At 39.9% G+C, this 16,344-nt stretch overlaps 1 protein-coding gene across 1 annotated transcript in view; it reads right to left on the bottom strand.

The window, feature by feature from the left end:
* Window positions 1-6,703: 6,703 nt before the first annotated feature.
* Window positions 6,704-16,344, bottom strand: part of SKIV2L (Ski2 like RNA helicase) — a 624,419-nt gene continuing 614,778 nt past the window's right edge. Inside the window, exon 29 of the mRNA XM_044083274.1 lies at window positions 6,704-8,882. Coding sequence (XP_043939209.1) covers window positions 8,682-8,882 — 201 coding nt within the window. The 3' untranslated portion in view covers window positions 6,704-8,681. The remainder of the gene's footprint in view (window positions 8,883-16,344) is intronic.

Raw genomic sequence — 16,344 nt, forward strand, 5'->3', positions numbered from 1 at the left:
GGAGGAAAGGCATAGACTGATAGGTTTTTCCAGCTGAAGGATACAGCATCCACTTTCCATGCTTTTTTGTGATGAGTTCTTGTGCAAAATTTGTCCAACTGATAGTTTTGGGAGGAGGCAAACAGATCTATGTCTGGACTTCCCCATTTCTGTGTTAACATGCTGATGACTTGTGGATCCAGTTTCCATTCGTGCGTGTCCATAAGATTTCTGCTTAGGTTGTCTGCCAGAGTATTTTGTTTTCCTGGCAGGAATTGAGCTTGAAGGTGTATTTGGTAAGTCAAGGCTGTGTTCCACAAGGCCATGGCTAGTCTGTAAAGGGGGTAGGAATGGGCACCTCCCCCCTGCTTGTTTATGTACCACATAACTGTGGTGTTGTCCGTCATTATCAGTAGTTGTCCTGGATGAAGTAAGTCCTTGAAGGCTGTCAGAGCATTCTGAACAGCTAGCATTTCTTTCTAGTTGATATATAGATGCATTTGGTTTGGACTTCATTTGTCCTGAATGCATCTCCCTGACAGGTGGGCCCCCCTAAGCATAGTCTGATGCATCTGTAGTTAGGGTTTGGGTGGCAGGGGGTAGAGTGAATGACAGTCCCTTGTTTTGGTGACATGTCTCTGCCCACCAAAGAAAGTCCTGTTGAAGTCAGGGAATGAGATTAATCATTGTTTCCAGGCTGTGACAATGTTGACTCCATAAACTTTTTAGGTACCATTGAAGTTTCCTCATATGCAGTCTCGCATATGGAATTAGCAGAATGCAGGATGCCATGAACCCCAAAGCCTGCAGAATTTGTCTTTCAGATAACTGGGTTTTTGTTGCCATTTGTTTGAAGTATGTTGGCAATTGCATTTGTCTGGCGTGAGGTAAGCCATCTGGGCAGTTGTATTCAAGCTTGCACCCAGGAATGTAATTATTTGAGAGGGTACCAGTTGTGATTTCTTTTCGTTTATGGTGTACCCTAGGCATGCTAGAAGCCTTTTTACAAATGCCAGATGTTGAAGAAGAGTGTCCTTGTCCTCTGCCTGAATGAGACAATCGTCCAGATAAGGATAAATTTGTATGTTTCTTTGTCTGCAGAATGCAATTACTGGTGCCAGGCACTTTGTAAAGATGCTGGGCGCAGTAGATAAGCCAAAGGGCAGTGCAGAGAATTGGTAATGCAAAAAACCTGATTTGAAGCGGAGGTATCTTCTGCAAGATTCCCTTATTGGGATATGCAGGTATGCCTCTTTTAAGTCTACAGTTACTAACCAGGCATTCTTGCCTAGCATAGGCAGTAGCTGTTGTAAAATCAGCATTTTGAATTTTGGAATGTCCAGGAACGTGTTCTGAATCGATAAGCCCAATATTGGACGCCATGATTTGTCTTTTCTGGGTACCAGGAAAAGTCTTGAATAAAATCCTTGTCCTTTTTCCTTTTCTGGTACCGGTTGAATAGCCCCCATATCCATGAAGGATATGACTTGTTTCTGGGCCTCTGCCCGCTGGTTGTGTGGCAGATCTGGCCATCCGCTTGGAATTGGCAAAGTATGGAAATTAAATCTGTACCCCTGGGATACTATGTTTAATACCCACTTGTCCTGGGTAATTAACTGCCAATTTTGAGCATGAAGTGCTAGTTTCCCCCCCAAGGGGGCTGCCAAAAGATAAGTGCTTGGAGATGGTAGAGGAAAGTCAGTGACACTGCTTACTGTAGGGTTGTGCTTTGTTACCTCCAGATTTGGAGGTGGAGGTACCCCATTGCTTAGACCTGTAAGATCCCTGTGATTGATATCTGGAGCCTTTTGAGTGCCTGGGTTTGCCCTGAGTGGCTCTGTTGGACACAGGAAAGGACCAATTCTTAGTAGGCCAGTGCCTACTGAACCTGGGTGGCTGCACTTGCAAGAAATCTTTTGCAGTTTGCATAGATTTAGCTTTGTCTTCCATTTTCTTTAAAACCTCTTCTGCCTTATTACCAAACAGACTATCATGCTGTAAAGGGGCATCCAACATTTAACATGATCAGGCAGATTTTGCTCCTTGAGCCAGGCATGCCTTCTTATTACAGATCCAGTTACGGCGGCCCTGCAAGAGGCCTCCAAGGAATCAAAACCACATTGCAAAGTATGCTTTCCAACTTGTTCTGCTGAATGTAATAAATCCTGTAACTCTATTTTTCCACACAATCAGAAATCAACATCATTTTCTGTTTCAGTAAGCCCATAACATGCTGTCGATATTTAAGCATATGAAACTGGCAGTTTAAAGCCCTGATTGCCAAGGCTGCAGACGTATAAACCTTCTTACCCCATCTATCCAGCTCTCTGGAATCTCTATCAGAAGGGGTAAGATTTTTGGCCGTAGAAGCCTTAACACCCTTGGGACCCTGAGAAATAGTCTCAGGATCAGCAGCACGATTTTTGAAAAGAAATTTGTGGGAGTCAGGAATCCTGTAATATCTGTCTGGCTTACTAGGAGCCGGAGACAGGGAATCAGGAGCCATGCTTGATTCTGAGAACACATCCTCAACAATGTCTAATACAGGAGGTACTGCCAAAGGCCTATGCTGAGGAAGAAGAAAAAATCCCTAAGCCTCTTTTTTGATTCAGAGAAGTCCTGACTCTCCCAGTGAAACTGTTCCCTTAAAGTATGCAAGGTCTCTCTAAAAGAGTAATCCTCAGGAGGAGATGCAGATGGGATGGATTCCTCTGTATCAGAATCCTCATAAGGTGGAATAGAAAATTCCTGATCAGAAGAGGAATCAGAAGAAATGGAAACCTAATCTGAAGATTCATAATCAGTGCCTTGCCTAGGCCTCTTGGGGGGGGGGGGGTCGGTTGGGAACCCCTGATCAAGGTAATTAAATCCTCAGCCATTTTGATTATTTGTTTTTTAGGCATAGGGGCCTGAGCACGTGGCTCATGCATCAGTTTTTTAGACACACAAGTTGTTTTTGACCTTGTTTTTGTTGATGGCATCAGTTTAATATAAAAATGTTGAGGCCTGAAACCCTCAGAAGCTGGTGCCTGCTCAGCAGCTCTGGAACTAACCCAGGGAGAGACATCCGCGGGTTCAATACTTTGCGAATCTCGCGGCATACTGGACTCCGAATGGGTCTCGGTAGAGGCCTGCGACTCAAAAGTAGCGGGTATCAGGGGCTGCGAAAGCACCTCACTGAGTACCAGCAAACCGGCGACTGGCTTAGGAGAAGCTTCGTCATCGGTTTTGGACCTCAACGGTTTGTCTCTATCTTTTTCCTTGCGTTTTTTGTGAACACCGGTAGTCGTTTTACTAACCAACGACATTTCAGGGTATTTGAATCTTGAACCAAAATATTTAGAAGCAAAAATATACTGATGCTTAATAGTGAGTTGGTTAAATTTAGCACAAAACCGACAGCAAGGCACGTTGTGATCAGGGCCTAGGCAAGGAATACAGTACAAATGAAAATCCTTATGAGTTATTTGCTTCCCACAAGTAATGCAATTATTAACTTTTACTGACATCGGTAAGGAGCAAGAAAAAGTTTCCCCAACGGGGTACTTAGCTTTAGTTTGAAGACTTCGGTTCTGAAACTCGAAAACGATAATTTCAGGAGTCGGCCGACTGGCACTTGCGAACTGCTTCTGCTTCTGGCACCATGTGGCAAGAAAGACTGATTAAAATGGCGTCGGCTGCATGTTTTATACCCCTGACGTCATGGAAGAGGAGACAGCAACTGACGCAGGACCCAAGACTTTGTTAGTCATGCCGACTGAGGGCAACCTGCCAGCAGATTACCCAAATGTTATGACTGCAACAGTGAAACATGAAGAACATCAGGACAATATGCCAGTTTCAACAGTGCATAAAACATATGCAATAGCAGCACACAATAAAGAGTTCATATGAATTTTTTTTGTGTTACTTTCTTGCAAGTCACAGTTTTATTATTCAAGTATATGTTACAAAGAATACACATTTACATTCAGCTGCTTCATTTGAAGCCTCATGTCTCGGATGAACTTGGACACAGAAAGTTAACTACCTTTGGCAAAAAGCAAAATCTGGTGCAACATTCCTTAAACAATTCTTCATACAGTAAAGTTTTTTGAAGCTATATATTCTACTCAATTTTAAGATTGTATGCTTTAGTACAAATGTCTTCAGCTTTCCGTTTATTTCACAATTCCTTTACTGACAATGAAATCTGAAGTTAAATACATTAAATTGAATTTCCTTAGTTTCAAACCAAATCCTTATCTGGCTGTGCAAGAATGCTCTCAGAAAAACACCTCTGAGCATAACAATAATGAACCATCATACAAAAAAGACAACCATTACAGAGAAGTCATCTCACGAATTATTAGCTCTGAAAGAAGAACACAAAGTGACAAGACTTTTCAATGACGAAGAAAAAAATCAAGGTGCATTAAAGGAGCATGCATATGTCATACAGTGATTTTTTTCATGCACATCTCTGTATTTCACTCACTCCAGCCATTTAGTCATCCTTATCTATCCACTTTAACATTAAAATAAAGCAAAACAACTTAAACCTGTTGTCAATTAAATATACAGTAATTCTTCTGCATTTATAAGTGACTTTGCTAACAGGACATTTAGTTTTTAAGTGACTCCATTTTGAAGGTATGTCATTATTGACCATAGTTTGGAAGTCGCCGTTGCAATACAGCTAAAGAAAGGGGCCTGGCATAGTCATCACATATCCTAAACGTAGGCAAAGGAATTAAAGAAGGTACAGTAAGAGGTTTCACTCAATAGAAAGTTGTGGTTTGTAAGATGCCATCCAGAGTAAAATGCACAGCAGTTCTGGAAATGTCACTATAGTAATGATACAGAAAAGAAAAAAAAAAACAATTTGATTAACAGCAAATAAAAAGTGCCTGGACTACAAAAGAAGTCCTAAGAAGACAGAGAAGTAATGCTGAACATCTACAGTATGGAAAAGATACCAGATGGGGAACATGGCAAACTTTTATGCACATTAAGGGAAAACAAAGTATTACAAGGTGCCACTTAATCAGAAAAATAAACAGATGTAACAAAATAAATGGACACAATTAAGAGTTATACAATGGGCATCGAAGGGAGACACAACAGCAGGCAGGAGGATGACAGGAACAATTACTGTGAATATGTACTACAGTCAAAAACAATAACAGAATTAAAAAGGCATGGAAGAGAGATAGGGAAATTTTTGGGGTTGGGAGAAGGAAAGCTACTGGTTAGTACAACTTAAAATATCATCCATCTGGGATGAAAACAACCAGACTGGATGGACCAGTCAGGCCATCTCCTGTCAAATTATGTGCTTCCATTGAAATCTCTCTAAGATAAGGTGAAAATAATCTATCAGTGCTTTACATGAAGAGAATGATAAAAAGTTTTGCAGAAAACTGTAGAAACAATCTCATAGAGTTGAGAATTAGTTGTTTACTGTACAAATTCACACACTGTGGTGTTTCTGGTACATAAAGTTAATGATAATGTGCTTATTTTATTAATAAGGACAGCATCCTACAAGTTCCTTAAAGGTCCAAGCAGCCTGCTGAGAAATCACAACAGACATAAAACAAGAGCTTTTATCTGCTCTTTGAAGACATCAGTACATTTATAACATTTCACACTCTGCTATATTACTGTGCTAATTGTAGACTTAGAGAACCCCACCTCCCTCTAGAGGTGCACTATCAGCCCTGACATTTCAAATAAAATGATTAAATTTGATATTAAACATATAAAATACTGTAACACTGGAATTCAAACAGATTCATTTCATTTCTGAAGAACCTGGTTTTAGCTATCTAGAATGATTTACTACTGTGTCCAAAATTCTGAACAGTACTTCCCATGACATCATTCTGAGGGTATGGTACTACACACAAATTGGGCAAATTCATATAAAACACAAAAATACAAAAACACAGACTTATTCAATCAGAAAATAAATGTATTTGCATGGAGTGCAGTGATTATGCCCCAATACTGGGAAAAAGACAGCCTAGTGAAGCGCTATTCTATCACAAGTCTCGATATTAACAGGGCATCATATGGAGCTTAACTGCTAAGCACCTTTCTAAGCACTGCTAATGTCGGGTCTTGCACTAGGTGCCAAGCACTGTCAGTACCTAAGGGTTTACTGACTTTCAAACATGGTAAAACCCGTAGTACATGGAGCAGATAAAGTTCCATGCACCACAACGAATTATGACTGGTTCTCTGACTGTAGTCCTCTACTGTGTGTTCATGACATGAATGCCAAGATTCAACTCTCGAACGTTGCTATTGAGGTGAATTTCTTGGCATCCATGTCTCAAACACATAATATTGTGGTTACAATCCGAAAACTGATAATGATCCTTACAATACAACTGTTACTGAAACAGTATTACATACAGGTGTCTGGGATTTATCATATGCCTTTAAGGCACCAAGGCTCTACAGCCAAACTGTAACATTACCTTAATTATATCAGTCACTTGTGTATTTAGTAATACACTTTAAGCATTAATTTTAAAATGAAATACTCTACACTTATCTTAGCCGGACAGACTATCACCACAGAAAGTAGAGGTTTTGTACTGTTGTACCAAGTTCAGTACACCACCACCTAACATAACATAACATAACATAACAATATAACACTTCATAATGTTTGTCAGAATTTACTTCTTTAGTTCTCTTCCATGCAATCACAGCAGTATACGATAGCCCCTGAAAAAAAAAAAATAAACTAAAAGGGGCAGAGGGGCAGTCAATCAATGGACAAATTTATACAAAAAAGTATTTCAGCACTACAAGCACAATTCTTGTAATCTAAATGGCACACAACTTTTTTTTCTACATTAGGAGACTGGACATTTTATTTATTCTGATTCATTTTGTAACATGTGGAAATCAGACCTTATACTGTGGCAAAAAAAAAAAAAAAAATATATATATATATATATATATATATATATATATATGTGTGTGTGTGTGTGTGTGTGTGTGTAATGAATTCTTCTGATGTCAGAAAAATTCATAGCAACTTTTGCTGTACACCTTTACAGCTGGTGAGCGCCAGTCTTGCTCTGTAGCAGAAACAGCAGCTAGCACAGAACAGTGTCAGAAACCTCTGATAATTTTTGAAGGCTGTAATACACTTCACACTGCCAACTAAAAACGTACAAAGCAATGTCTTTCGGCTTTTCCTGACTGGGATCACGGTCTGCAGATTGATTGGCAGTGGTCTTTTACAGTGTTGAGATGTCAGCCCGGTGCCTATACTTCACAGAAGGCACATACATATACACATGCAACTACCTGCATGTCTTTAAAGCTTACTGGACCGCAGGGAGGACATGCAGACTCCGCACAGGAGCTCCAGCTGAGAATCGAACCGGAGAACCTCTTGCTGTGAGGTGGCAACACTAACCGCTGCACCAATGCGGCTGACTGCCAACTAAAAATGTACAGCACAGTGAAATGTTTAACAGCTTCTAAAGCTGTTGGTAGATAAGAGGTGCAGTTCACACATACTTGTGACCTGTGAGAAAGCGTTCAATGTTGCAAAACACTTCAGACTTCCAAAGTTTTTCTTTCTGCATCAGGAAAGTACGTCAAGGTAGCTAAATCTTCATCTACTATAATGAAGTAAGATTATGCTCTCCAGTCATAACCAACAAGTTATCTGCTCTCAAAATGGATGTCAAGATACACTTTGACAGCAGAGCAGAGTGACGTTCTGCTGGGGAACTTCCTGATATTCATTTCTCAGTCACATAACAAGTTGGTTATATCTAGAGACTTGATCAAAATATCTAGAATGTCTACCTGGCTGATGTAATGTATGCAGTTCTGTCTCTGAAGTCCTGCCAGTGCTACACAAATGAAAACAGTTTTTTCTTTCTATAAAAATGGAAAAGAAAAGAGCAATGCAGTCTTAAACATGAAAACACAGGACTACTCACTCACAAATAAATAGTGAATCAAAATAAGAAACACTGTGTGTATCCAAATTAAGCCTTATTCAAAATCTACAGTGCATGTTCCCTTTACTGGGAAGCCATCATCTCAAAAACAATGAGTATTAAAAAAACACTCTGTAATCTACTCACGTACCTTAACAATAACATGCTGTTATGAACTTACAGCAAAACGTGCAGAAAGGGGGCAACACAAACTATACTGTTTTTCAAAAAACATTCTATAAAAGAATGAGTTTTTCACTTTCTTTCAAGTGAATTTTGTTTCTCTAATGTAGGGGGGGCCTGTGTCCAGCATTTAAACTGCTAAACTAAAGAACTCATCCCCATAGGTTATAACAGAGCAAGAAAAAAAACTGTCAAAGCATCCATATATTGGTAAAATTAAATAAAAAAGAAAAAAGTGATTAAGATGTTAATCATTCAAAATATTAACAATACCACTTTCAATTTTGATTTTAATGCATCTATAAGATGCGGCATGGAAAAAACTCACATTAAACCTTGATGCCATAGTTTTAGTTCTCAAAAAATGCATGCCTCTTTAGGTAAACATGCATAACAAAAATATATTTATTGGCATCCATTTAATGAGATGCACATTATACAGTTTCAGTTAAACCGTACACTGGGGTTTGAGTAAGGAAGGGTGCATTTCATGGAAATCCTAGTGCCAAATGTAGGAGATTCCATTTTCCAAGATACGAGACTGTTCTTAAGACAAGATGGCTATTGCGTGTAAAGGCTGGCAGTGAATACAATGTCCCTTTTGATCAAGTTAGAAGATTTCTCCATTTTGTCATACAGGACAGGATCTCCAATGATCCGGGCTGCATTTCGTACATCTCGGCAAGTTTCATTCAGTCGTTGAATGCACCGAACTATAATGCCTTCCTGGACATCTGTCAGCTTGGCAATATCTGCAAAAGGCTAAATACAGGGTAGGGAAAAAAAAGTAATTTTAGATAAGTAGCATTTCACATGTTGTACATCTTCTGTACAGTCCTGATACAACCAGTCTTGAGACACTTAGACATCATCTGATTCACTTACAAAGACAAATGATCACACAAAAATAATTTTTTTTTAACTATGAATAAAATAATAATCATACTGCTGTTCTATCATGAAAGACTGCATAAATGAAGGGAAAAAAACAACATGTTTGAAACCTATTAAGATAGCCAAGTAAGAAAAGTTGACTTTCTAACAATACTAGCATAATAAACAAAATATGTTAGAACAATCTTAATGTGAATGACTAAACAGCTAAGCATGTGTCAGCTGATGATTTTGTATCTTATAGAACATAACAGAATATGTATTTTTCAAAATAACTCTTGCTCCCCATCCCTTCTGACTATTAGCTCCATACTTCCCTGGGGACCTCAGCTTGTTTATGTATGTTGGATTACTGTTACTCAAGTAGAAATCAAAGGTTTTTGCTTGAATGAACCACCTTCTTCCCTGAGGCAGCCTGACAGGCATACTTCTCACAATACTGTCTGAATGATGAAAGAGTGCTTCCACCCATGCATGTAATCCCAGTTAAAGTGCAAAATGTGCTGTCTGACAGGCGCATGTCTTAGCCTTGCAATAACATTCTGCCTATGTGAGTCCACCTCTCTCTCCCAGCATTAGCCACTCATTTCCACCCATCTGGCTTGTCTCTTGCAGTGCTTCGGTAATTGCTCAGCTGCATATCATCCAACATGAGTCAGGGATTTAACCTTCTGTGGCACAAAGCCAGTCAATTCAACAGACTTCTTCACTTGAGTATATGAAAAACGGTTACTAATTAAACTATGCTGTGTACACTAGGCTTTCTAATGTTCGTTACAAGGGGTGATGTCTACTAGGCCTCTTTCCCATGTACATGTTAATCAATTCCATTAGTGGGGTCTACAGCCTCTGACCAAAACCACCTAATAGTCTATACATTTTTTCTTGTTTTCTAGATGTGCATTCTATGGGCAGGAATAGATAAAGTAAAAGAACTTCAAAGCAAAATTAAGATCTCACTTTGGGAAATAGTCCCTAACTGGGGGTTCTCAGATACAGAATGCTCTTACAAAATGTCATTGGCAAATCAGACTGTATCAAGAAATGCTCCTTCCTCTTTCATGTGAAAGGGAAAGATAGATAAATGCATGTTAACCTGGGAGTTCAACTCAGCCTCTGAGACAGACAGAGAGAAACTAGTCTAAGACCTTTGGCAAATGGGCATAAAAGTAGTCAATTTGCTTTGGAAGTAACTCAAGGAGAAAACATTTCCAGTGTAATGTGCATTGGACCATGTTAACCTGTTTTAAGACCTCAACAAAAAACACAAGACTTACTCAAACTCTAAACATGGACACAATTATGGATTCAGAAACCAGGCATAAACTGCTCAAGAAAAGGAGGCAGAGGTGGAGACTAAGGCCTTCCTAATGAAAAAGTAAGTAGCACTTGGTTGACGTGGTTGGCAGAACTATCCTCCGTGCTACAAAAAGGGAAACCAAATAAGTCTGGACTAGGATTGGCACCAACCTGCAACAGTGAACAGAAGGACAACCTTGCTTATAAGATTTTAGACAACTGTAATGTCCTTCCATATCACTGCTGCAATATTCTTTACAATAGGAAAAGTACAAAAGCTCAGTAAGAAAGTTGAGAGAAGGATGACCCAGCAGAGCCTTCAAGAAAGGCATGTAGGACAGCCCCGGCAAATGTGGCTCTAGCCTTAGAAGTAACATCCAACTTATAGTGCTTAGTAAAAGTATGCACAGAAGACCAAGTAGATGCCTCAAAATTAGGAGTAGTATCCAAACCAAAAAAGCACCAGAAGAAGCCATAGCTAGAATGAGCCTTAATAGAAGAAGGAAGGCTTTTTCCATAAAAGGAATAACAAAAGGAAATGACTTTAGGTATCAATGAAGAAATGGTTTACTTGGAAACAGCCAAACCTAAAGACTTAGGATGAAAGGAAATAAAAAGTTGCTCAGACTTACAAATGGGCTTAATTTTGTCCAAATAAAATAGGAGTTGTGTATGCAAATCCAAGCTGTGAAGAACCTTTTCACTAGTAGATCGTGGAGAAGAGAAAAAAGTGGACAAATCAACAGACTGATTAAGAGACAACTCATTAACCACCCTGGGCAAAAAAAAAAAATTAGTAGGAAAATAAAAGCTTGTCCCTAAAAAAAACAAGAAAAGGAGGAACAGCAATGAGCGCTTGCACCTCAGACACCCATCTGGCTGAGGTGACGGCCAAAAGAAGAACAGTCTTCCAAGAGCAATGTTGCATGGAAGCTTAAAGTTGCAGGCTCAAAAGAGCCAGAGTCATTTTTCTTCAAAACAAAATCAAGGTCCCAGAAAGGAGGAATAGGCTTCCTGGGAGGCCTAATGTGAAGGACGCCTTTAAGAAATTCTTTGATCTCGAATCTAGAAGCCAAAGGGGGAGTCAAAGGTAGACAAGCAGAAATAGCTGACAGGTGGGCTTTAACAGAAGAGTACACCAAGCCAGCACTGAGCAGTTTGCACAAATATGAGAGAACCAAAGGAACTTCCACAGTAAGTGGATCCAGGTTATGAGAAAGACACCAGCCAGAAAAATCTCTTCCATTTAAATAAATAAGATTTTCTGGTGGTGGATTTCCTGGCCTCCTGCAGGACCCAAACCACATCCTCAGAAAAAAAGGTGCCTAAACGGGATCAGAACCCTATCACCCACAATATCAGTTGAAGAGTGGACAGGTGAGGATGGAAGAGAGATCCTTTGCCTTGTGTGAGTAGGTCCACCCTGTGAGGTATACCTCCAAAGAAAAACAGACCAATAAACTGAAGACAAAAACAATGTTTAGCGCTTTCATTCCTAATGGAACTTCATCAGAACAAATAATAACCATATCATTCTAACTTTTAAACTCTGATGAACCAATGGAAAACAAAGGTCACATGACATGTTACAGATACTGATAGTTTTTTGTTGGAAGTAGACAAACTGATTACCATGTTTGTCCATAGAGGTTACCAGAAGGGATTGTTACATGATGTAAAGTTAGAAGTTACTGCCAAGAGAAACTTGGGTATATATTCCCCATTATTGCCAGCAAAACATAGTGACACGGCAGTTATTCAAGTTCATTCACAATCAGGGAGTCTACCATTAATATCCTTAAGATATTCATTCATTACTACTTATAATTTAGATAGCCCTGATATAGCTGCCGTTATACACATGAATTGGCCACTACCTATGTTTGATTCTCAGTTAAAGGATAAGTTGGGTGTTAGACCATTGATTGTTTATAGGAAAGATAGGTCTTTAAAACAACTTACTGAATACACTCGTCCAAAGGAAGGGATGTTAGGAGAGGTATGTATGTGTGGCCACTGTCCCCAAAGCAAGTTTATTATTGAATGTGAGAGTTTTGTTGTTGGGGCAGAAAGATTCAGAGTGGATGGCCATTTTTACTGCACTTCCACTCAAGTGGTTTACTTAGCTCAATGCCAGGATTGTCCAGCTTTTTATGTTGGTAAGACCTCTCGTAGGTTTAGGGATCAGATTTACAAACATACATTGGATATAAGACAGCAAAAAACTACTAACACCCTTTTATAGGGATATTAAAGTGCATTCTACACATAAAATTGGTTTCCTTATTATTCAACAGGTTAAAAAGGATCTCCAGGGAAGAACTGTAGTCGAACATCTTTTATTACATGACCTGAAATGGCAAATCCGATTAAATGCTTTACTGCCACTTCGCTTAAACAATGGTTATAATATTGCATCTGTTCTTAAACGTAAAAATTATATATAAAAAACTATGTCGAATAGGTTTTAGAATTTGTACTTTTTTGTGTGTTTTTAATGTGGTCGTGATGTCACGGTTCTCCTTCACAAGATTGAAATTACTGGAAGCTCAAAACTCATAAGATCGAGTTCAAAATCTCGAGTTTCAGTAACTCGAAATTGTGAACGGGAAGTGTAAAAAATTAGATTAAGGGTTTTACTTACCTTTTTGTAGGGGGCTGAGTACTGTTCCTTCCTTAATGTGCAGGTTTCATGACCGCACTTCAGTGGAGAAATGGAAAGTGTCTCATTGTGCGTTTATGCATATAGCACATAATGGTACATTTCCATCTCCTTTGCTGTAGTGCGATCTCGGAGTTGGTATATTTAAGTAGGGGGGTGTGGGGGCAAAGCCCTGCAAAAACTTTAGAAAAAGTGATTTTTACTTTCCTTTTGTGCCCCTTCACAATCTCAAGTATATGAATACTCGAGATTTTGGGCTCGGGCTTATGTGTTTCGAGTATTCATATATTCGATCTTGTGAAGGGGAACCGATGTCACACATGTCATGTGACTACACCTTGGTTTTCCATTGGTTCATCAGAGTTTAAAAGTTAGAATGATAAGGTTATTATTTGTTTTGATGAAGTTCCATTAGGAATGAAAGCGCTAAACAACATGGATTGGATTGTTTTTATTCATTAAACTTATGACTAAGCAGAATGGGTTTTCATCATTCTTGTCTCCACCCTGTGAGGTAACTTGTGATGACTACTCTTTGCTAAATGCCAAAGAGGGGGGAACCAATGCTGTCTGGGTGAAAAGGGAGTCAAAAGATAGAATTTGGAAGCATCTTGTTCTATCATGAACAGGACTCTCAGCATGAGAGGAAGGGGAAGGAAGGCATAAAGAAACATCCCTGTCCAAGAAAAAGATTGGGCATCCACCTTACAAGCCAGAGGACATGGGAATCTGGTGCAAAAGAGCGGAAGCTGTCTGTTCAGAGGGGAGGTAAAAAATCCTCTTCATGAGTACCCCACTGGTAAACAATGTCCAGAAACACATCTCTGAGAAGCACCCTTTTGTGAGTTTGTGTTATGGACCTGCTCAGAGTATCTGCCACAATGTTATGATCTGAGGGAATGCAAACCGCCTGAAGAGTCACCTGAAATTGGACAGCTAGATCCCAAACCTGAAGAGCTGGTCTGCACAGGAGATAAAATCTTGTTCCCCCTTGCTTGTTGATGTACCACATCACTGTGGCATTTTTGTGAAAATTTTTAGGAGCCCTGGAAGAAAAAGAGAATGAAAAGCATGCAGAGTCAGTAAAAGAGCTCTCATCTCTTTGATACTGATGTCGTTCTTTGTTTGAGGAAGAGACCAAAGGCCCTGCACTTTCAGATTTCCAAAGGAGGCCTCCCATACTGCGACTGAGTCATTAGTAAAGAGTTCCTGAGTGGGCACTGAAGGTTGAAAAGGAAGCCCTGGTTTGAGGGACAACTGATGAATCCACCACTGAAGTTTCAGCTCGAGGCATAGAAGAAAGGAAATCTAAAGGATGAGAATATTGAAACCAGAGTGACTTCAGGAACCACTGAAGATTTCTCATATGAAGCCTGGCCAGATGAAGCATAGGGATGGTGGAAGCCATGTAAACCAAAGCCCTTAGAATCTCACTGTCTGTAATGGAGTCCAAGGGAAGAAGGGAATAAAAGAATGCAATCAGAGTTAAAGCCCTGGGAGGAGTCACAGATGCCAGCACTGGAATAGTCTGGAGCCTGCACGCTAGAAAAACAAGATCCTGAGAAGGAGTCAGGAATGACTTTTGGAAATGTAATGTAAACCCTAGGCTTTGTAAGAGACAAACAGTAATGTGAAGATGTTGAAGTAAGGTCTACGGAGAGGAAGCCTGAATAAGCAGGTCATCCAAATAAGGAAGAATCTGTACTCCCCTCAATCTGCAAAAAAAATAAATAAATAAATAAATAATTAATTACAGGAATGAGGCATTTGGTGAAGACTCTTGGGGCAGTAGAGAGGGCAAAGGACAAAGCAGAGTACTGAAAATGCAAGGAAGTAACACAGAGAAACATAAAAACTTCCTGAAAAGGGTATGAATAGAGATATGGAGACAGGCATCCTTGAGAGCCAGAGAAACTAGAAAAGCCTGAGGTAGAACAGAAAATAAAGTTTGAAGGGATAGCACCCAAAAGGAAGGAACCTTCAAAAAGGTGTTTTGGTGAGAGAGAACCAGAATGGATCTCCAGGTGCCTTCTCTCCTTGGGACCAGAAACTTTCTGGAGTAAAACTCCTTCCCCTTTGAAAAAATTGAACTTTTTCAATTGTTCCTTGAGACAACAGGTCCTGAAGCATCTCTGGAAAGAAAGGCAGCTGTTCTTAAGGAGACTGAGAGATGCCCCTCTTAAAAAAAAGGGGGGGGGGTATTTCCAAACCATAAAATACTCTTGGCAAATTATGGATAGAACCCAGAATTCTGAGTGGTCTGTAACCAAACTGGAAGGGACAAGGAAAGACAAAAGGAGAGGACTGTGACTGAGAAGAGAGGGGCAAGGATAGTCAGACAGCATCTGGCCTGTCTGGAAAAGGAGGCTTCTAAACAGTAGGAGTTTGAGTAGACTTAGCAGGAGGAGCCCTTCTTACCTTTGGGGAGAGGGTGAAACTGTATACGGAAAAAGGCAGGTTTATTAGGGTAATTCCTTTGAAACTTAGCAACAGTTGAGACAAAAATATGTTTCAAATCCTTTAAAGCCTTACTGTTTTCCTGAAGGGACTTAGCTCATCAGCAGCACCAAAAATATGTTATCTAGAGCAGCGTCCATCAGCGTAGCCTTGATATGATCAGGAAGGCTAGAGTTAAAGCCAGGAATATCTCCTCAACACTGAACCAAAAGCAGCAGCTCTAGGATGATGCATCAGCTGTATTTAATTAAATGAAGAGCAACCTGAGAAGAAGTCCCTAACAAAGAAAGAGCTGAAGTCTTCCCCTCAAAGTGAGGAAGATCAGAAATAATCTGACAGGCCTGAGAGAGAGAGAACATACCTGGTTATATGCAGCTTTGTAGAAGGCAAAAGTTTAGATGGCTTATTAGAAGCTACAGAAACTACAGAAGGGTCACCACATGGACATATACAAAGGAATGTGCAATCTTCGGGCACCTTATAAAACCTATCATTTTTTTTTTGGCGGAGGGGGCAGTGAGTCAGGAGCCTGAGAGGCTCTTCGGTAATAATCAGCCGTGGTTTCCCCTGAACATCCAAAGTGGACATCTGCAAGGCCTCCAAGGAAGTGTGATAAGCTGGATCTATGCCGGTATGCAAAATGGTTGTGGCAGAGGAATCCAACTGAGAAACCAGGCGGTCCTCTGGGCTTTCACTAACCTCGAGAAAGACAGATCCAGTGGAGGCAGTACAGCTGAAGAATCTGACAGAGCATTCTTCTTCACAGATGTTTGACCCTCAGGCTGGGAAGATTCCTCCTTAGTCCCCTTAGCCAATAATTTAAGACATTAGTTTTCTTAGCAGATTGCTAAAGAAGAGAGACGACTACACAAAGTTTTTGGAAGAAACACCTGACAAATGGGACAAGACATA

Source organism: Protopterus annectens, chromosome 9.part0, assembly GCF_019279795.1.
Source record: "Protopterus annectens isolate FY-2018-M chromosome 9.part0, PAN1.0, whole genome shotgun sequence".
Taxonomy (NCBI): Eukaryota; Metazoa; Chordata; order Ceratodontiformes; family Protopteridae; genus Protopterus; species Protopterus annectens.